The sequence below is a fragment of the Falco biarmicus genome, chromosome 9, assembly GCF_023638135.1.
Source record: "Falco biarmicus isolate bFalBia1 chromosome 9, bFalBia1.pri, whole genome shotgun sequence".
In the NCBI taxonomy this organism is placed as follows: Eukaryota; Metazoa; Chordata; class Aves; order Falconiformes; family Falconidae; genus Falco; species Falco biarmicus.
In genome coordinates, this window is record NC_079296.1 from 31,113,190 (window position 1) to 31,135,563 (window position 22,374).

General features: G+C 43.6%; 2 protein-coding genes across 2 annotated transcripts; both read left to right on the forward strand.

Moving 5' to 3' along the window:
- The first annotated feature begins 664 nt into the window (after nt 1-664).
- On the forward strand, nt 665-14,742 carry LOC130155629 (putative lysosomal acid lipase/cholesteryl ester hydrolase). Its single transcript, XM_056353096.1, has 9 exons — nt 665-1,020; nt 2,703-2,823; nt 6,611-6,809; nt 7,209-7,318; nt 7,935-8,071; nt 9,492-9,638; nt 10,806-10,877; nt 11,956-12,027; nt 12,786-14,742. The coding sequence occupies exons 1-9, from the start codon at nt 916-918 to the stop codon at nt 13,017-13,019; spliced, it is 1,197 nt and encodes a 398-aa protein (XP_056209071.1). The 5' UTR covers nt 665-915; the 3' UTR covers nt 13,020-14,742.
- Nucleotides 14,743-16,579: 1,837 nt separating this feature from the next.
- CH25H (cholesterol 25-hydroxylase) lies at nt 16,580-22,089 on the forward strand. The gene has a single exon (XM_056353097.1). It carries the CDS (start codon nt 20,689-20,691, stop codon nt 21,514-21,516), a length of 828 nt encoding a protein of 275 aa, XP_056209072.1. The 5' UTR covers nt 16,580-20,688; the 3' UTR covers nt 21,517-22,089.
- The last annotated feature ends 285 nt before the right edge of the window (nt 22,090-22,374 follow it).

Genomic DNA, 22,374 nt, shown 5'->3' on the forward strand with positions numbered 1-22,374 from the left:
TGCTGGGCGAGGCTGCCCCCCTGCCCCGCGGTGGGCGAGCCCTCCCGGGGGCGGCGGCGGGCGGCGCGGCGGCACCGGGCCGGGGCGGAGCGGAGCGCGGGCGGCACCGTGAGGGGTCTGGGGGCTTCGTGGTAGATGAGCAGCGGGCGCGGAAGACGAGGGCGGCTGGGCAGCACAAATCGCCGGGCGCCGTTCCGGGCGCCGAAAGGTTTCCGCAAATGGTGTCCGCTGGGGAGGGGCGGGGGGAGAACTACACAGCTGCTGCGAGAGCCGCGCTGAATCGCAGTGGCTCGGGCGGCTCCAGGCCGCGCACCCGCGGGCCGCCGCCGGGCGAGGGGAGCCGGTGGCGCGGAGCGACAGCAGCGGCGACCCACAGCCGCGGGCTGCGCGGGGCTGGGCGGCCACCGCCCCAGGGCCGGCTCCCGCCCCGCGGGGCCCGGCGGGGTGGGGTGGGCCGGGCGGCCCCTGCCGCCGCCGATAGGCCGCGCCGCATCGCCTGAGCGCCGCCGCCGGCCTAGCGCCCGCCTCCCGCCGCGCCGCGCTCACGCGGGGCACGGGCTGGCCCGGGCGCGGCCGCAGCAGCTCCCGGCCGAGGGCGGGCCGTGCGGCCCCCGGGCTGCTCCGCCGGGCCGCGGTCGCCCGCGGGGGGAGGCGCGAAGGGGTGCGGGACACGCCCGGGCGCCCGGCCCAGCCCAGCGGCGGCGGCCGCGCTCGCTCCGCCGCTCGGGGCTGGGCAACGCCGCCGGCCCGCGGCTGCCTCCCAGCCGCTGACGGGGCCGCGGCCACCCCCGCCCCTGTCACGCGGTCCCGTGCCGGTGGCCGCGCACGGCGGAGGCGGCACATAAACCTCGGCGAGGCCCGCTTGCCGCAGCAGCGCCGCGATCCGCTTTGCGGGAGCCGTCCCGCAGCGCCAGGATGCGGGGCCTGGTGGTCGCCGGGTTCCTGCTGCTGAGCTTCGCCGCGCCGGGCGCGCCCGTCAGAGGGAGGAGGAACGTGGACCCCGAAACGAACATGAACATCGTGAGTGGTGTGGTGTGGCGGGGCGGGACCGTGCCCCAGCCTGGCCACCGGCTGCGGCGGGCGGGGAACGGAGCCGGACGGCTGGGCCAGGCGGTGCCGGGCGCCCCGGCGCTGGGCAGCGGTCAGCCGGCTGCTCTTTAGCCCCGCTGCTCGCGTACGTCGCGTTTTCCTTCCAGGCTCTCTGCGGTCCCCTGTTGTTCATCTTTTTCTCGCGTATTTCTGCTCCAGACCCGCGTTCCCCGCTGCAGCCGGGACGCCGGCTTTCTTGGCTGCCGGACAGGGCATGTTCATGAGGCGCGCTGGCACCGCGCACCCCCGTTCTTCACCGCTGCCTTCCTGCCCATTTGGCATTGACTCTCTCAGCTTTACACTTCTGCTGCAACAGCCAAGTCCAGAAACCATTGGCTGTTTGTAACTGGTAGTAGCTGCTCATTCCTCTGCCCGGTATAAACTGCTGTTTTCTCAGGCACACGATTAGATACTTTGAGCTAGAACTGCTTGAGGTCCATGAGTAAAGAAGTGCTTGGGTTGTCAGTATCATCTAAATACCGTTTTGAGGACTGAAAATGGTCATTTAGTCTGAGACTAATAGCATTTGATTGGAATTTAGCCTTAAAATAATTTTGGAATGTTAATGTCACTATGAATGGTTAAGGATATATTAAAAAGAAATAGCATGTCTAATTAAACGCTTCTTCTCATCCTTGCCCAGCAGCCTAAGAGTAGAACTCTGACCACATCTTGCATTGCTTACATTTTTCTCAGGGCATGGCTGGTGTCATAAACCCAATTAAATGGCAAGTTCTCTGCCTTAATGGAGATGTATCAAATGAAAATAACGTAAGATGCAAGAGATGGGAGATAAACCCATTCATGAAATCATAGTATTAAGCAAGTACAGGGTTTTTCTTATTATTTTCTTGTTTGGCTTGGCAGGAAAGTCATTTAAAAGGTCTGCAACAGACATAAGTTTGAGAGGAGTGACTAAGAATTGGCACATGAAACTACAAGCTGAGGTAGCAGTATTAGCAGCTTGCACATGTGAAGAGTGTGACCTTAGTGTTTTAAAGCTTCTGTGTTTGTGATTCATTTGTTGTCTGAACATGCTTGTGTCCTCTGTATAACAGAGAATTTAGCATAAGGTTCAGGTATAAACCTGAAATGTTTTCAAAGAAGACTTTCCCTTCGGGATAGATTAACTCTTCTTTCCTTCTCTTCTGTGTGCCGCTGTGGTGCCAGTGGCTTTTTGCTGTCCTCACTTGTTTGTTAGTGGAGGATACTGCTTTTCTCAAGAGCAGACAGTTTCAATGTTTGCCTGCCAAATCCACATCTTGGTGTTTTGCCCTATTACCATAATCTCCTTTTCAGCACTTCAGTCTCCTTTCTTTCTCACTGTAAGCAGCATGTGAGTAACTAATATGACAGTGGATGGGGACAGGCTAGGGAGCCTTCCCATTTTCCTAGGTAAGGTTTGTGCTCTGGCTAGTTCCTGACTCTGTACTGGGGTAGGTCTCATAAGAAAACCTGTCTGCATCAGGCGGGCAGATGGTATGGCACATTCCTACCACATCCTTTAATTTCACATGGCGGTATTTGGAAGGAACCTAAAATACTTTGCACATGTTAATGAACTGAGGAGTCTGGCAGCCTGACTCACAAGGTGGCTTCTTTTTTTTCTTCAGAGTCAAATTATTACCTTCAGGGGATACCCTAGTGAGGAGTACGAGGTGACAACAGAAGATGGGTATATCCTTTCTGTTAACAGAATTCCTTATGGCAAAAAAGGCAGTGAGAGGAGTCAAGGTAAGGTTTATGTCTGCTTGGAAAAATGGGAAGTCATGAAAAAACTCTCTTTTGATTTATACAACTTTTGCTTCTGTAATAATCCAGGAAAAGATTGAAGACTGTATGACCTATGCAGTTAGAATGTTTTATAGGTGAATGTTACGGCCAAAGTAGCTTAGACATATGTGGAGTGACTTGGGTAAAGGAAGGGAGAAGGGGTTAGAAAGCTGTTGTTTCCTGGCATTGCCTTTTCGTGACATTAATACAAGTCCTTCCTTGTTTGATTTTTGTGTATTTTTTTTTAAGGGAATGAGAGGCCTGTATTTTCTGGGAAGTCAGAAATAAAGGTTGAGATTTGTTGGGTTCATTTTAAAAGTTTAAGTCATAGAGTTTCTTGGAAAGAGATTGATTGTAACATTGTTGAGTTATTTCAAAGGCCATTTTAAAAAAATGAATATTTATAACAATTAAGTTTGTTAAAAATGTGTGAGCATTTTCAGAAGTACAGGCAGTTCACTTGCCTCTTCTGGTAAAATATAACTAAACTACAAGAGTTCCCACTAGAATGTTCACAAAATAGTTACTGCCTGATTTCTACATGAAATAAGAATTTGTTTGTTAATTTTAGTCTCGCTGAAGCTCCCTTTGCAGTAAGGTACAAGACAGACCAATAATGCATGCTACTGGTGCGTCATATTTTACACAGCTGCTTAAATAGGTAAAGCAATATAGTAAGATAAAATCCCTTCAGAACTTCTTGTGTACAATACATTTAAAATATATATTGCAAATTAGAGTGTGTAACAGGTAGTTGACAACAGTCAGCGCAGACCAGGTTGTTTTATGGATGTGATTTGGTAGGGGACTGGCAGGAGCATTGGCATATGCCGCTAGAGCACTGTTACAAGCTGTAAGAAGTACTGTGAAAGCTGGTATAAAACCATGAAAGGGATGCAGGGGCTGTACAGGTGAGGAGGTGGGGAAAAGGAAGGCTAGGGGGAGTGTAAGCTGAACTTAAAGGAATGATACACGCAAAGGTTTTTGCGAGGACTGAATGTGGAATGCTTAAAAAATGGGACACTGCGTATGGAATTAACAGTTTATTTGAACAGTAATAGTGAATTTGCCATCAGTCTTGTCACCACCCCTTAAAAAATCCTGCAGACAATCACGTGCATACAGCAGCAGCCTGTTTGCGTAGAAACTGTACATATTCTTAGAACCCTTTGGATTGAAAAAAAACTAGAATGAAAGTTAAATACATGGAGCTCAAAAGAAACCAGTGATTGTCCTATAGCCTTGGGTGTGAACAAGACCTGTGGAAAAACACTCTCCTCTGCCAAAGGCCAAGCAACAGTCTTCCTGACCTTATCTGTTCGTTTTGTGTGAGTTAGGATGTTTGCGCTGTCCGCTGTCTCTTACAGGGTGGGTGTGTAAAGATCAAGGCACGAACAAGGCCAGTCTAACCTGGCAGGTGTATTTGTATGTAAGAATTTCAGAGAAGCCCACAGGACAAAGACAGGTTGCCTTTGTACCTGTTGATTTTGTTGAATCCTTCATCGGTGATACAAGCAAACACAAGTTTCCTGACCTGTGGGAATTCTCCACATTCCCCTTGTTACACCCTCGACCCCAAATTCATGTTTTGCAAAGTGCTTTAATTTTAAAAACAAGGATTACTGAGCATATTTGGGCGAGTATGATCTCCTAGAAGAATGAAGATTTCAAAGTTCATGTTGATCTTAAGTCTTTATAGACTTGGTATCTTTTCTCAGAAAGATACCAATGATGTGTTACTGCTGACTTAGCGTATATATGTCATAATTCTTCTTTTGCAATACCTGCATAAAGTGAATAGGATCCCTTGTAATTATGTATCACATGATGTTTTGGAACAAAACCTACAGTTCTTCAGCTAAGAAAAAAAAAAGGGGTGGGGGGGAGGGGGAATGTCTGGAGAACCTAAAAGCAAAACATCAATGATTTTTGGTTTTAGTATTAACTAAAAATCTAAAGCAACCGCATAGCATGGGTAAGAAGGGCATGGAAATAAGTCTGTCTTCATCTTCTTGGGGGTGCGGTGAGAAGAACAAACTGTTCTATAACAGAAAGGGTAGTTTAAGGACCTACCTTTCTTATTCCCCTTCTGGGGTTTTGGGGATCAGATGTGACACAGTTATTATTGTCCAAGTCAGTTTGTCATATGATTGTGCAGTCCATGTGCAGATCTGGTGACTGCTTGGGAAGGTGAAGAAGGAACTGGCAGAAATCGGAGGCTAATGGGAGAAGAGAAAGCATTAAAGCAGTTATCCCCTTCCTACATTATGAAACATGCAAGTAGCAGCTTGAGGAGAGCCTGTTCTTCAAAAAATGAGAAGTTGGTTGGTCTGAGTTTAGTAAAAGGGAAGGCTAAAAACTAAACTAAAAGTGAACACTACTGAAAAGGAATGTAATGTTAGGCTTGAAAATCCTGCACTCTGTTTATAAGACAATGAAGTATTATTGCAGCAGAGCAATCAGATGTGTTGAACTGTACTGTCTCCAATGCCAATTTGGCACTGCTGGAGATTTGCTCTGGTTGCAGGGACAGTATGCCACGTGGGTTTTTTTAAAAAAATGGAAAAAGCAGGCACTGGAAAGGTTCCTTGTCACAGGTATAAAGGTTGCCAGCAGGGAGGAATATTGCTAATTTGGATTTTGGAACTCTGCCAACTTTTATGGACATGCCCTGGAATGGAGGGTGTAGGTGACTGAAACAGTTGTATTTGGGCTGTTTTGCTGAACGATCCAAGTCTAAATTATCAATGGAGGAAGTATTGCGTGAGTTAGTGTTGTGGTAGAATGATGTGTCATTGGAGGAGGTAAATTCCTGAGTAATCTCTGGCAGTGAGGTAAAGTTACCATGTTATCGGATTTCAGTTATTAAAGCAGGAAAAAAACCAAAACACCTGTGCAACTGCAAGGTCCAGAGACAGATCTTTGGATTTTCTGAAGGTCCTGTTCCTCCTAAAGGATTATATGTTAATTTACTTTCTTTTTGTAGAAGCAGGATTCTTCAAATTTTTTTTTAATCTGTATTTGACATAAAGGTGTCATTGCCCTTTTCAGGATGGGGAAGTCAGGTGAGAGCCTTCCTCAATTCCACCTGGGTCTTGTCTGTGGTTCTTTTGATTACTTAAGTCAGGGGGAGAAGGTCCTTTAAAACATACATTGCCTTGTTGGCTACTGCTCTTCGTGTCCTGCTGCTAGAGCTTTAGTAATGGAAAGGAGTCGCATACAGACAATGTCAGTACCAGTTGCAGAGATTTCCACAGCTCTGCACCCTAGTTTGGCATTGTCTTAACCGTAAAACAAAGATCTCAGTAGCACATATTTGGGAATGCCTTCCCCAGGCTTAGGGGCATAAGTAGTTCAGCTGTCTCTGTGTTGGGGCCACTTTGCTGAGTATTTATGAGCTAGAACCAGTTGTAAGGGCTACCTGTATTTTTCTTGTAGCTTTTGCTTTTCTTGTGTTTGCTTATTGTACATTTGCTGTCTGTTTTGAGCTTCAAGGAGTCTTTTGCTGTAGTTAGGAAACTAACAAGATGCTAGTTTAAAATTCTTAATGATAAAAAGTAGCTTTTTGTGAAAACACAAGATTTAATGGCACTGTGCTAAGATTAGCAATTTATATAGTATATTAAATCAAGTAGATTAGATATTCAAAGTGCAAATCTAAAGCAGGCTTTCAATAATTCACTTGAATTCTTCTTAGGCATTCAATTCCAGATGAACAGGAATATAGAGTAAACGCTTTATTTTTCAGGTCCAAGGCCTGCTGTGTTTCTGCAGCATGGTTTGCTTGCAGATGCCAGCAATTGGATCACAAACTTGGATTACAACAGCCTGGGCTTTATGCTGGCGGATGCTGGGTATGATGTCTGGTTGGGAAACAGCAGAGGGAACACATGGTCCAGGAAACATACACACTTCACAGTGAAGCAAGAAGAATTCTGGGTTTTCAGGTATCCTCATCTTGCTAGAGAAACTAGACGTGCTGTTTGCAAGCAGGCTGCTCTTCCTCTCTTTGCCTGTCTTCTCAGTTCAGTCATGTTGTGAAAGTACAAGATATTTTTTTTCCTGGTTGCATGTACTGTCACATCTGTAGGGACAGTAAAGGGGAGTTTTATGGTCAGTTTAGTGTCCTGAGACAGCCCTCATAGGTGGTCAGTAGAATGTTAATTGCTTTCACTGGTGCTTGATGTGAAGAGTCAATCACCAGTGTTCAGCTTCATCCAAAGGAAGCTTTTCTTTATGTCCAAACAACTGCTCTGCAGTGCAGTAAAGCTCTGTGCAGCTGTTCCACAATGATAAAGTTACTGACTTTACAGAAAACAACTGACTTCTTCCTCTTTGCTTTGTAGCTTTGATGAAATGGCCAAGTATGACATTCCAGCCTCAGTGGACTTTATTTTGAAGAAGACTGGCCAGGAACAAGTATTTTACATTGGCCATTCACAGGGCACCACAATGGGTATGTGAAGAGATGCATTTGTTAGAATATATTGTGTTTGAAATGGTATCAAGTTCCACATAGGTGGTTTAATGATGAAAAAACAGGGCTTTTGAAATCTACCACTTCTGGTTTTTTAGCTGCTTCATGAAATACTAAACATTAAAATGAAAAGACTTAACCTTTCTGTGTTTACATAAATTGGGAAGCTGTTGAAATGAAAATTGGTCAGTTAGCCAGCAGTACAGTTCCTATTGCAATAAATTGATGAACTATGCATAATTAGAATTATCAGACATGTAGAATAAAAGATTCCCATCTCCAGAATATTTTGCTTATGTAGGGCCTGGCTCAGGTGCTTTTAGAGCTGCAAATAGAAAGAGCTAGAAGAGTGTTGAGTTAGTTACCATGAACTTGTTTTTCAGAAGAAAACAATCCTTCTGACTTGCCACATTTAATTGGTGTTCTGTAGTAACTAGATCAGTTTACAAATCTAAACTGGTCCTAGATACAACAAACTATTAATGTAAAAATACTTTTGCACACTTTCTCTTAGATTTTATAGAATCACTGCTAGGTAAAATTCTCATCTAACTTGTGTCAGTGAGGTGGTTAATTATTCTCATATTGTTTACAGCTTTCATTGCTTTTTCAACTTTGCCACAGCTGGCTAAGAAAATCAAAATGTTCTTTGCCTTGGCACCAGTAGCTACAGTCAAGTTTGCCACTAGCCCTCTGGTAAAACTGGGAGTGTTTCCTGACCTGCTACTCAAGGTTTGTATTTGAGTGTAAATGTTTTAAGCCAGATGAGGGGTCCTCCTTTCTAGTTGAAAACAGCATAGCAAAGAATGTTAATAGCTGTGGATTAGTGAGTAACATACTGGATGAGAATACTAGGCCAGTTTTTTCATAATAATGCTGTGGAAGGTCAGCAGTGGCTTCTCTGGGTTTATTGCTGTCTAATAAGGCAATTTGCATCTGTTTAAAGTAGTAATTATTTTTTTCCGTGTACATGTTTCTAGAATTTAAGCTACAGAAATCACATGACTAATTAAATAGTTGGTCTGTTTTAGAAGTCATATGATAGCTTTATACAGAATACTTCTGCATTGTCATGAACTTTAACAGATTTGTTTCACAATTAACGATTTAGCATTGGAAGAGGATCCTTCAGGGGGTGATAAAGAGCAGCAGCTTTATGTAGATGCTGTGATTCATCCTCTGGAGGAGTTTACCTTTCCCCTTTAACATCAAAGGGAATGTAGGCAGACTGGCAGGCTGCATAAAGTGCCTGAAGTCAGACATGGTGGTCACCCTGCTGGTTTTTAACCGTCACTTTTCCTTCCACCACCCATGGAGATTCCCACACACAGCTGTTTGTTCTGTGAGATAAACCCTTCTCTAATGTACCTTGTACATATTTAATGGGTGTCTGTTGGCATTACTAGTTCTCCGCTTCAAAGGCAGTTAACATAAAAGCGATACTAGCAATTGTGGTCTCCTGTTCCTCACGTAATGAACTTTGTCTAATGACATTAGCGGGAGATCAACGCCCTGTGCAGTTGTTCATGTTGTGCTGAAGAACTTGATTCTCATGATGACATGCAAGAAACTGGAGTACGGAAGTACATGACAGTGGCAAGCCCATGAGTCAGTTGTACCTTTAAAAAGCTGTCACTTTTAAGGAAGTTCTTAGTGGGCCATTTTCAAATCCTTGGCTGTTTTAAAAATACCCATCAGGAGGAAGTAGCGACCACAGGTCATGAAACTTGTTTTTCTCCGTGGTTTGAAGAAAGGAAGCTGCAAGTACAAAGCCATTTAATATTAACAGACACAACTTAACATATTTTAGCCTTAACCAGTTTTGATGACAAGAAGCTGTACAGTATTCCTGTAAAATGCTGAATTCAAAATTTATTTGAATTTGAGGTTAAGCTTGGAGTTCTTGAAAGATTGTCCCAGTTCCCATGTACTTTTTGTGGGGCTAATGGACTGCATCATTTGTAGCAGAAGCACTAACCGTCTTCCCCTTGAGCTGTAAACAAGGTTGATAAGGAGATAAATCATTTTCATATGACATACTTGTCACCAGTGCAAATGGAAATAATAGCCTCAAGAATGCTGTAGTATAAAATCTAAATCCAGGTAATTCTGTACAATTACATGTTTGTCCTATGTGTTTGTTATTTTGTAGGACATGTTTGGAAAGAAACAATTTCTCCCTCAGAATTTTTTGCTGAAGTGGCTTGCTACCCATGTTTGTACCCACAGAATACTCGATGACCTTTGCGGCAACCTGTTCTTTCTTCTGTGTGGTTTTAATGAGAGAAACTTGAATATGGTGTGTTCTAGTGTCTTCTAATAGCTAAGTTATGAACTCTAACCTAGTATTGGCTGCATATCACTGTACTGATAGTCCTTTACATGTAATTAGAAAACTAATGCTGCTTTCGCCATACTGAGTTTGGATGATTATCTTTCTTTGGTATAGATTAATTGCCCAGTTGGGATGCATAGAATAATGTTGTAAAATGTTACTGGAAAGCTAAAATACGTTATTTTAGATCTGTTGGGGAAGTGAATTAATATGATGGTGCAAGTATTTAATTCCTTTTGCAAGGAAGTGAGGAATAAAGATACAGTTTTCAACCTTTTTCAAGAGCACTGTTGAAGTGTTCTGGTCTTTTGATGGATGTGTGCAATTATTTTCTCTGGGACCAATTTCTGACCCTGCTGATGTCTTTTGGAACTCAGACCATAGGGGAAGCCTTCTTCATAGTACTTAGTATCTAAAAGCTAGTTAACAGCAGCTGGCGTGAGACCGCCTTTTTTCATAATGCTTCTTAAAAGTGTTGCTGACACCCTGTGGTAACGAGAAGGTGATACCTGTTTACACGCAGGTGGATGAAGGTTGAGAATTTTTTATTGCAGTGAGATAGGATTAGCATTATTTTTTGTCACTATTCTGTGTACAAATGTGTGCCTTTTTACTTTGTATCAAGGTGAAAGTGCTGGGGTTTTATGTTTTCTTGACCAGCACATACAGTTTTCATGGGTTTAATGGTGGATATCTTTTTTTCTGCCAGGATTTAAGTTCCCCCTGGGTATTTTGTACTTCTAAACTCAAAGTGTGTGAAGTTCTGGATCTTTAGACTGACAGCTACTAGTTTAGATGTAGAATAATGCAAGGTTTCTGTGGAGGTCCATCTAAATCTTAGTTAATGTGCTTCCAATTCTTACAATACTAGCACTTCAAAAATATATTAAGCATTTTTTATGTATTCATAAGGGGTAGCATCATTATTTTTAAAGTTCATCTGTGAAGTTCTTTGGTTAATTGTAATTTAAACATTTGAAACTTTTACCTCATCTGTATGTATGGCTCCAGTTAACTTTTGTTTATAACTGTTTTAAGTAGAATGGAAAATTTTGTTAGTTGTTCAAGAAGCAATAATGGGTAGAACTGCTGCACTGTGAGGAGTAAACCATGTTAATTATCTTGTTGCAGAGCCGAGTGGATGTGTATTCAACACACTGCCCTGCGGGGACATCTGTACAAAACATGATCCACTGGAGCCAGGTAGAGTTTCCAGAATCTAAAATCTCCATGACTCTCACTTGTTTGTAGAATATTGATGCCTTTGATATTTAAATGGAATAAAATGCCAAAATATACATGCAGCATAGCCCAAGTGAAATTCCAGAGCTGCCAATTATCAGAATGGCAGCTATTCACTGCAGCTGCTTTGGTAATAGTGGCTTATGGTGGCTCAGTTCCTCCCCTGTTTCTCTGAAGATACGCTAACTGCGTACTTCATGCCAACAAATAATACAACAGAATAACTTAATTTAGAGAGATGCTGTAACAAGTATTTGCTCCCTTTCAGCAAACCCTGTTTTGATTACAAGTTATATTTTTAACCAGTGAAAAGCAGCAGGCTTTCTGTCCTGTTCTATTCTGTTGGACTTAATTTCATATTTTATTAGTATACTTTGAATTTCACCTCAAGGCACAGTTTCATGTCTGTGATGCTTTTGTGCCTGAAACTTGCTCAGCATGCTGACAAATAAGAGAAGACGTTTGCCAGGGAAGCAGCGGTCAGTGCTACTTGTGATCTTGTAGCTGGACTTGGTCGCGATTCAGAAACAATCCAATCTCCTGTACATAGCTGTCTAAGTGTGGGCTCACAAAGAGATTTGTGAAGACTTCCTTCTCCTGCCCCCAGATCCCTGTTAATATAGAATTTAGTTTCTGAAAAGAATAGGTGGTAAATCATACACAGATTAGACTTTCTAAGAAAGCTCCACGCTGTATTCATATACGTTTAGACAACAAGGTAAATATTTCAGAAGTAACCGTGGAGCTGTCACATCTTTGCTTTGGGTACACTGAACTGTTTTCTTTAATCTTTCCTGCCATTGCTATGAAAGAGTGTGAAATCTTGAGGGGCAAAGTCTAATGGTATTGAAAGGTAAATGTTTCCCACCCCTGTGATACTCAACAAAGCAGTGACACTTGTCATTGTTAATACTTGGTATTTCACTCTTCTTGTGTCAGTTGCCTTTGCCAGTTCTCCAGATGACTTACACTTTTTTTTCTTATGCCTACAATGGAAGTAGTGTAGTTCTTTGTATGTGTGAATATTTGTTATTTCTAGGCTGTGAAGACTGGGGAACTCAAAGCTTATGACTGGGGAAGCAAGGCTGCAAATATGGCTCACTACAATCAGGTAGATGTCTTTTATGGATATGTTAAAATTGAGTGCCACAAAAAGAGTCCTTGGGCACTTCTCTGGGTGCTGTGTTTATGCTGCATGCTGGAGAGCCACTAGTGTTACCCAGTAACCAGACTGGAGATCTGTCTTTTCTGGGGGGGGGAAAAGGAGAAAAAAAAAAAAAAAAAAGACAGGGTTATCGAGCTGTAAGGTAATCCTAAGTCAGTATGGAGCCCGTGCTTGGATATGACGTTGTGGTGGCACACTGTTTCTTGAGGGGGGTCCTGCCTGCCTGGATCATAAGATCCCACTGCACTGCTCATAATGAGGCATAGACTGTCAATTCATGTGTATTGCTTATCTTCAGCTTGTTTAGTCTCCCCACATGTTTGTTTCTAAATTGCTGTGTGCAATACTAATAACATTTGCCTTATGTCACTTTCGTGACTGCAAAATATTGCAGTATCGTACTTTTAGCATTTGATTAGGGTTCGGAAATAACTTGAATGTGATGCATTCTCTGGGGCTTCTGCTACTCTGCTGTCTTGTAAACTCAAACCACACCTTTACTGCCATGTGTGCTATAATACTGCTGGACTCTTGGAAGTAGATTTTCTATTGAGTCAGGTCTCCATCTCTAGCTGCCCAAGAGAGGAAGGGAAAATGGTAATCTGACACATTCTTTTTGCATTTGCTAGTATGTTACGCTGCAGTGTAGTATCACACTGAAGACTTCTTTCTAATGCTTTTGTTTCTACTTCCCCCCTCCTTAGTCTGCTCCCCCTTTCTACAAAGTGAAAGAGATGACTGTACCAACTGCAGTGTGGACTGGTGGACAGGACTGGCTGGCAGACCCAAAGGATGTTGCTATGCTGCTCACTCAGATCACAAACTTGGTTTACTACAAAAGCATTCCAGAATGGGAACATTTGGATTTCATCTGGGGCCTTGATGCACCTTACCGCATGTATAATGAAATAATTAACATGATTAGGAAGTACCTCTAAACTGACATGGTATTTCAGAGTATTAGTTCACCAGAAACCTGTCTTTTTGGAACAATAATGCTACATTGCTTATTTATGATGCATTTTTAAAATGCCAGCAACAACTACTGAATTGGATTTGTATTTGGTTGTTTTTCTCAGTATTATTTCTCTCTGCTGCAGAAATACTCACTGTATCCTGCTGATTTTGCACACAGTGGCATGGTACTCAAAAAAAAAAAAAAAATAGCAGTGTGACTGTGCACAAAAGGAGTGTGTCATGTGCATATATAAATTTAGTGACATGTCTGAAAGACAAGTTAGTCCATTCAGCAGCTCATGTGCTTGACAATTAAAATGAAAAGTATTTCATTGTGCATAAAACACTGCCATCTCTCAGTATGTTGCCATTTCTGAGTACCTTTGAGAAGTACTCCTTGTATTGCAGTGACCCATTTGGTGCTGGTACTTTTAAAAAGCACTTGGTGGCTTTTTGCTGCATTATTATTTTAGCCATCACATACAAGCTAGCTACATCAGATTACTATTTTATTATTGCCCAGAAGGACTGTAATGAAGCCAGAGAAGATCACCACTGTCAGCTGAAATCTCTTGGTTTGGGACTGATCTATTGCTGCACTTTTCTTGATTTAATGGTGTCCCTGAAGCCTTTCATGTTTCACATTACCAGCTATGGATAAGGATCCTTGTGTACGCTTGCAGATTCCTGGAACAAGAGAAGCGGTTAGAAGAAATACCACTTTTGGTTAGCTTTGTCAATAGGTTGTGACTTTCAAGGAGAATGATGGTAATGTACTCATGGTTTGTTTTCTTTGCACTGACTACTAGAAAACAAGCTCCCCCGGTATACTACTGGCAAGGGAAGAGCCAAAGCATTAATTCTGTAGCTTTAGTGACTTAATTTGCGTGAACTTTTCCCTTAATCATCTGCTGCTTTGAAGATGTGTTTACTTCTTAACTGCTTATATGGTGTTTGCCACCATTATGGTCAGGAACCGTACAACAACCTGGTGAAGCCTGGCAGTATTAACAGCAGTTTCCATTTGTCTCAGTTTCCACTTCAAAATGGGACTAAGTCCCCATTTAATGGGGAAAGGATTCACAGCTGCTTCAGGAGTCTGACTTTGGAGCTGTAATTGTCTGTGGTACAGGTGCCTTGCTGTTTCCATTCACTACGCAGAGGGCTTTGGCTTCTCTGAATTGCACAAAAGTTCCATGCCAAACATAGATGTATGAACAATCTCCAGACTCAGTTACGTCAGTCCAGATAATTTCTGTGCCATGGTTGGATTAAACCCAGATTTCTGTCAGTAATCCTAACGGGATAAAAAGTTTTTTCTATATGGCATAGAAAACGGTGTGTTTTAAACTGAGGCGAACTTCTTTTTTGTAAAAAAATTAAGATAAAAAAAGCATAAGCCATAAATTAGGGGTTTTTTTGGTTGGGCTTTTGTACTCCTAATTTAGACTCAGGGAATCCTCAGACATTGTTTAAGGAAAAAGTGGTTCATGATATTTCAGCTGCAGTTCCTAGCAGGACCTCTTAAGTTTCCTTTATGTTTGTAGCAGCCGTATTTGCTTCACCTTGCTGTGCTGAAAGGAAGTTTCTCTAGGAGTCCAAAGTGGTTAACCTAGCAGTTGTGAGGGGATGTGATGCAGCAACAGCCATGTGCATCATGTTTATTAAGCTTGAGTATTGCAATAAACATGAGATCTGCTTGGAGTTTGGAATGATGGGCTGTGTTTCACTTCTTGTTTCATGAATGTGTGTGAAACTTTGGGACAGAATCTAGGAAGCTGAGTCTGTCACAATTACTCATCCATACAACAAGTAAAATAAAAAAGTAAAATAGCCAAGTAAGTGTCCATTTTACTTTTGTCTTGAAAGAGGTTTTTCCTAAGTCTAAAAGGCCATTCATGTTGTTCTGAGGAAATTCTCTATGACTTTTAAGGAAGGTACCAACAGTGACTAACTGTTTACAAGACAGAGTCATTTTCTAAGCCTCCAGGTGAGGCTTCTTTCAAACCACTGGCATGGTAGAAAGTTTCTTGTATCACATTCTTAAACCTTGGGTAATTGGATTGCTTGACAAACTGGTAACCTCATAAATTGCATTTAACCATGTAGTAAGGCAGGGAACTAATCTTTGTCGTGGTATGTTTGACCCAGCTTTTGATCTTTGTCATCTTCAATAATAAATAAGCTCAGGCTGTACCTTTCTGTACATTCTGAATACAGTAGATATGCAGTCAAGATAGCAGGGTGTGATTAAATCCTGCGTGTTGCCAGCTTTGTCAGCTGATGAACCCCCAGTGTGCCTGGAAATAAAGCCAGAATAGCGGAAGCTTTACACAAAAGCCATTATGGAGCTTCTGTGCTTCACTGGAGCATGGCTGAGACTGGGAATTGTGAGCTGCTGTGTTTTCCCTGGCTTGCTAAAGTTACACACGCTGTATGACACAAACTTGGAGAGGTGTCAGTGGAAACAAGTGTGGGAAATGAGACACCCTGAACGTAGAGGAGAAGAGCAAAAGCTTGGTCTGGTAAGAGTGAGCGGTGACGAACGGTACATTTTTCAGAGCAGGTGTTAATGTACTTGGGCCTGTTACGGAGACATCTTTGTGTTATAGGACATATATGATGTTGAAGGTTTGCTGAACTTCAGCTTTGGATCATAAAAAAGTGTAGTAGCATAACAGAGGGCATCAGACACCTTCTGCTGACTTAGTCTGAGCGTTTTGTGATGCAAACAAACTATGCTAGAAATCCAGAAGGAGGTAGTCCCAGTTCGGTTGATGGATTGCCACTCACAGACCTGTGTGCATCTGAAGTAAATGCATGATCCAGGGATTTGACTTAGAGATGTACAAAACAACTGGGCATACAAGGGCTTACGCAGACATAAAGGCAGGTGGTTTTGTCCATGTTGTGCTTGAAAATTGAAAAGGATTTTTTTTATAGTCACCTGTAAGTATATTCACACTGTTTCAGGCAGAAGGCCTAAGGATGGTAGAGTGCGTGCACGTTAGTGGTGCGTACCGAATGATGTACTAGCTCAGTGCAGAGTGTTTGTACACTGTTTAGTGATTCCGTAGGTGGTGAGAACTCTTGACAAAAATTTACACACCAACTCAACACAGAAGTGCCTCAGCATAGGAAGTGGTGGTAAACTTGGGGCCTGTAAAAGAAACAGTTTTGTCAGCTTGGGAACAAAAGAAACCCATTTTCTGTAAATTACTCTTTGCAGTGAATGTATCATAAAAAAAAGGAAATAGGAATACTTTAATATCATGAAAAGCTACAAATGGCTTTAATCTGTAAGACATGAGAGAAAAACCTTGATGGCTGAATAATTTTGCTGATATATAATAAAATGTGGCTCTGGTGGAAGATTTTGCTATAATTAAAGCATTTGTAACGTCTTCTCCCTTTCTTTGATGTCTTATAAAATACGAACTCATGCTGCAGCATCGCTCATCGTGAGCATGCTAATGGCCTCTCTTCTTCAGTAGCCTATTTTCAAATAACTTTATAATATAAACAAAATCATTGAAGTCATCAATTAAATAAAAAATTACAAAGGTTGGGTGGACAGTTGTCACACCTGTAACGTGATTGATTGCCTGAGTCTTATTTTCTGAGGATACTGAGCTGAGAAGTGTCTGCATTGCCTCCCGCCTCCTCCAGAGACGATGCGTATGTGTTAGTTGCGGAGGATGCGAATCAGTATCTCGCTACTGAATTACGAATTCTGAATGAAAGAATTTTAGGATCTTTTCCTGATGGTTATTATTTTGAAAACTGATCCTGATAACAGCTTGAGAATTAACAACTGGCTTTGCTGGCAGCTTTCTATCTGAGTTTGTTGATTAGACCTTTGCTTGCGCTCCCTTTCCCTGGGGCTGGAGAGGCTGTCGGTGGCGCTTGGCTGGGGAGGTGGAGCGTTGGCGTGAAAATATTTTGATGAACACAGTGCGTTAGTTCTGTTAAGGATGTTGTGCTGAAGCTGAAGTTTTTCATCAGGACTGACGGGGGGAACGTGTGTTCTTCATCCCCAAGCACTCGGTGCAGCCGCGGGCCCAGGGTTCGGGCAGCTCACCAGGGATGCCAGGAGCGGCGGCTCAAGTCCCTTGGGTGGATTCGGATCCTGGGCTTGGGTCTCGGCGTATACCTGACCGTAAGGAGACCATAGGTTGAAAAGACGTAACTACGCAGAGCTCCTTCCCCCCCGCCCCGCCGGTCACCCCCTGCGGCAGATCCGTGCCTGCCGACTTTCTGTGCTGCGGCGAAACGGTGTGTGTTTCGCTGTCCCTGCAAACGCGAGCAAACGCTGCGGGCCGCCTCCCGCTAGCTGTAGCGCCGCGCAAACGCTCGCCGGGAAGGTCGCGGCGGGGGGCGGCCCCGTTTGCGCTGCGCTACCGCCGGGGGGCGCCGTTGCGCGCGGAGCGGCCCGTGCGGCCGCGCGCGGGGTCTGGCGCCACCCGCCGCCCGGCAGCGCCCGCGCCTCGCACCGGCCGCCCGAGTGAGGTGAGCGGGGCGTGAGGGGCGCGGGCCCGGCGTGTCTTCCCAGCGCGGTAACGATTTCCTTTAAAATGAGAGAAGGGGCTGCGTCTGCCTGCCTTCCCCCGGCTGCTGCGGCCCTGGCCGGGCCACCAGCCCGCTTTCCCGGCCCCCTCCTGCGGCAGGGCCGGGGGCTCGGCGTGCCCTGGGGGTGCTGCCTGGCCCCTGGTACAAGTATCCTGCCCTACAGAGGGGGAGGAGAGGAGGAGGAGGAGGGAAAACAGAACTTTTGCCTCTGCTGCCGTGCCGTTAGTTTCAGCGTGTTGATCCCGCTTCTCCCTCCTGCTAACTTTCCCTCATTTTCCTGCCGGCTGAGTGTTTCGCTGTTTACCTCATAGCTTGTACCTAGCGGTGGAGCCTGGGGTAGGTGCTTGCGTCTTGTGCTCATGTGGAATCTATTTAAGACCCTTTGCGGGGCCTCATTCCAAACTATGTGCCCTTCAACCTAAACTCCGTAGCAGGAGTTTTCGAGAGACCCGTTTACAGCCTCACAGCACATGGGAAAGTTTGGCAGCGTCGTCGCTTGAGTGAAAAAAGCTGGGGTCGTGTTGCTGAATTAAGCACAGGCAGGGGTATGCGTGCGCTTTGTCGGTTCTTCGCGTCGTACCTTGTGCTGACAAAGAAAACCAGGCCCGTGGAGCGGGACGTGCTGAGTGCTGCTCGGTGGCTCTGCCACGCCGCTGGGACGGCGTCTCTGGAGGGCGAGGACTTGCCCGCTCCGATGCATGAGGGTTCGCTTTCCGAGCACACGCACTTGCTGCGCGGCCTCTGTCCCCCTCCGGCGCCAGCCCTGCAGCTCGGCACGGCTCGGCACGGCTCGGCACGGCCCGCCCTGCGGGGCGCCTGCAGCTGCGGTGCGGAGCGCGGGCGGCTGCGCGGCCCCACTGCGGCGTGCAGAGCCCGGCTCGGGGCAGCGCCAGGCTCCCAGGTAAGTTCCGCTCACCTTGCTTGGGCTTGCTGATGCAGGGTATACTAGTAAGGGGGCTGTAGAATTCCGTTATTTTTCCTTAAAGGACTTAAATACTTTTCTGTGACCTAATCTGCAGGCAAAATGTCTATTCTTTAAATTTTAGCTTACAGGCTGCGGTGGTTCTAAAACTTCTTGAGACTCACAGGGCTGTTAGGGATTAGTCAGAGGAGTGTCTTCAGGGCAGTTGAACAATTTCTGTCAGTCTTCCTTTAGGCAGATTTGGAATGTGTTATAGAATTCGTTTAGTCCCTGTGTAATTCTAACCGAAAATCACATATCCTGTCTGGGAAGCTTGATTTCTGATTGTACCTACATAAATCAACAGAAAGCATCTCTCACAAAAATATTTTCAGATCCAGATGGTGATTGAGTTACAAATGCATTTTTCATGTCCTTATTGTGAAATGGAGGTCAGGATAGAGTATGATGAGAAGATTGAAATAAAGCTCTTTGATATAGATCCTTATCCATTAGATTAGTGTCTCTCACTGGGTTTTAGTTTCACTACATTCAACAGTCTGAATTCAAGCTCAAAATTCAGCAGAAGCATCTCGCAACAGCAGAGGATCTGAATCTGTTTCTAAAATGCATATGCAATGGGTAGTCTTCGAAGGCCATACCATTCCTGTCTCCAACAAAAAAACTTCTAATTGCCTGAATAATAGCACAGATGTTACCGTTTCAGTAAACTCCTTGAAGTCTAACGAGAGAGCAAAATCTGCGCTTACCTTAAGAGGAGAATCTCTTGAAGAGAAAACATTTGTGACTGAAAGCAAACCTAACTATTGGAAATCCATGCATAGTTCAAAAAAGGTCACTGCTAATTAATTATTCTTAATTGTTGGGAGGCAAGGAAATTCTGTCTCCCATTTCCCCCCATCAGGTTTTGTTTCTGAATAGCAAAGAGCTAAAACTGTCTGAACAAGCTAATAAAGTCATCCAGGAAGTTGAGCTCATTTCCAATATTAGAATAAATGCTGTACCTACAAAAGACATGAGTTCATAGGAAGCTCGTGGCAAGCTCTGTTTCCCTAAATGTACAAAGCTTTGTTTTTCTTTTTCTAAAAGCACAAAAGAAGTCATGTCTTAGTGGTTAAATGAGAACCTCCGTCATTTACCCCTAAAATTCTTCTGGCAAATTAGAAATCTTGGGAGTCAAGCCTGCTAGCTTCTGCCAGCTGTGTGCTTGCCCATGGCCAAAAGATGATCTTTCAAAGGACATACATCTAACCAGTAGTGCTTTTAGTTGCATATGTTAGTTTGTTACACGGGTAAAGGATGATTTCCATATCATATTGCTCAAAGAGCTGTGGGGATGTGGACTGAATATTGTAACAATGCAATAATACTTGTCATTAAGTATCTATTTGGAAGCATAATGAGATTTTTACCTTGTATTCATCCCAGCAACTGGGGATGTTTTATTCTTCAAAAGTTGTTGGCTCAGTTTTGCATCTCGTCAAGTCAGGTGGATTTTGCCAGGAAAGGTAGTTACAGGAGCGTAAGGGAAAATAGGACCTCAAAAGTAGATGGAGACGAGTCACAGCAACCACATTTTCAGACTGGAAGCATAGTGTAGGTCTCCTTAAGGTTTTGACTTAGCCTTTTGTATACCCAAGGGATCATTAAGAAAACATGTGTCTGCACACGTCCATCCGTTACCCACCAAGCATCCACAGCTCAGACCTGGGGTTTAGATACACATACATCTTCGGTAGCAGTCACATAAAAAAATCCACGTTAGGTTGTATTTCCATACTCATAAAGGCAAAAGGCTAACAAAGGATGACACCATTTAAAACTAGTAAGAGAAGCAGCTTTTCAAGTGTGTGGATATTCCTATCCTCTTTCTCTGTATTCCAGTGTTAGAGCTCTGTATTCCAGTGTTAAGAGTTCTGAATGTCTGCTTGTTTTTCTTACCATGCAAGTCTCTCGTAGAGCTCCAGTGATTACCTTGTCCAGCTAGTTCTGTTCTGAGGTTATAATGCATTATACCGCTTCTGTATAACAGGAAAGGGAACTTCCTCTTTAAAGCTACGTATTACTAAGCAAGGAGGATTTCTGATGGGCGGAGTTTTCCTTTGAGCGGGCTAGATAAAGGCTTGCAGGATTTACAGACGTCTCAGACTGCAGTCAGCATGAACTGCAGCCTGCCAGGCAGAGCGCTGCTCAGCCGCCACGCAATGGATGGACAGCAGGACAGGTTGTGCCTTCAGTCTCTTTGGGACTTTGTCACAGCAAAGGAGCCATTGATCAAGTCACCGTTTTTTCCAGTGCTGTTTTCTTTTACAGCATACATGGCTTTCTGTCTTCCATATATTGCACTGGATTTTTTAAGCACCAGGCTACCAAACTTGAGAAAATACAAAATCCAGCCACAGAACTATCCAACTCTTGGAATGATGGTGCCTTGCATTATTCAAAGTGCATATCACCATGTTGTTTTAATCTTCCCAGTGACATTTCTCCACTGGTACTGGAGACCAGTGAATCTACCAGTGATAGCTCCAGAGCTGCCGGAGGTCCTGCTGGAAGTAGGAGTTTGCCTGCTTCTCTTTGATTTTGAGTACTTCCTGTGGCATTTGCTTCATCACAAGGTGTCTTGGCTCTACAAGACCTTCCACAAGGTACATCACAAACATGTGTCAACATTTGCTCTTACTACACAGTATTCCAGTGTATGGGAATTGCTCTCACTGGGATTTTTTGCTGCTATCAACCCGGTGTTCCTCGGATGCCATCCTTTGACTGAAATGATTTTCTTCCTTGTAAACATTTGGTTGTCAGTGGAGGACCATTCAGGATATGACCTTCCGTGGTCAACTCACCGACTTGTGCCTTTTGGTTTGTATGGAGGAGCACCACATCATGATCTCCATCACCTGAAATTCAAGTCAAACTATGCTCCTTACTTCACCCACTGGGACAAACTCTTTGGGACATTCACAGAGTCGCATTCTAATTAAGGATATTTACCTGTGGACAATCTCTTATTTTTTTATGGACTGAACTGGGACATTAACTTTTCAGAAACATACAGAAGATTGTATATTTGAAGCTGCTTATAAAAGCAATAGCTATTTATAAGAAATCCTCTTAATATATGTGTATTGGTATGTATACTTGGAGCTGCCTATGTTAAATGACTGCAAATGGGAGGAGGGTAAATATCTGTTGCTTAAATTTGTTTGAGTCAAAGGTGTAAGGGAAGCATTAAGAGACATTTTCTCTTCTTTCCTTCTTTCCAGCTTTCATAAAGCATGCATTGTATTACTGTATGATGTTTTATGCATACGCCAGAACAATTATCTTACTGTTGTAGGATGATTTATGATGTAAACAGAAAAGGTACATATCATGGGATTTCTGGAGTTTAATCTGCCAGAGCATATTATTGCACAATGATGTTGTAGAACATTGCTGCCAAACAAATCTAGTTGGCTAACTGTGCAATAATTTCAGTATTTCTATTTTAAGCCTTGATGTTCTGTCTGTTTTCAGTAAAAAATAAATATGGTAATTAAAAAAAATTATATTCCTTTTCATTTTATTCAGTCCTCTGTTCATATTAGGAACAGGCATGATTCCTATTGCGTAGGTATAATTTGTTTGAGTTTCAGACTTTTCTTACTAAAATATTGTCATTTTATTGCAAAAGCGAACCATTTACTTTTTCTGCAGAATCACATGTTATTTTTAACTAGTTTTCAATTTGGTAGAAACAGAATATTGAGGAATGCAGTTCAAAAAAGCTGTGGTGAGATTTTATTATTACATTTGTGAGAAGCTTTAATAATTTTCACTGAATTTATGGTGTGAGACCA

Excerpts from the sequence above, each read along its gene's own strand:
- LOC130155629 (XM_056353096.1), top strand. The coding sequence starts at position 916 with ATGCGGGGCCTGGTGGTCGCCGGGTTCCTGCTGCTGAGCTTCGCCGCG. Across the intron at positions 2,824-6,610 it reads AGGCAGTGAGAGGAGTCAAG|GTCCAAGGCCTGCTGTGTTT; the intron begins GTAAGGTTTATG and ends TTTATTTTTCAG. Across the intron at positions 6,810-7,208 it reads GAAGAATTCTGGGTTTTCAG|CTTTGATGAAATGGCCAAGT; the intron begins GTATCCTCATCT and ends TTTGCTTTGTAG.
- CH25H (XM_056353097.1), top strand. The coding sequence starts at position 20,689 with ATGAACTGCAGCCTGCCAGGCAGAGCGCTGCTCAGCCGCCACGCAATG.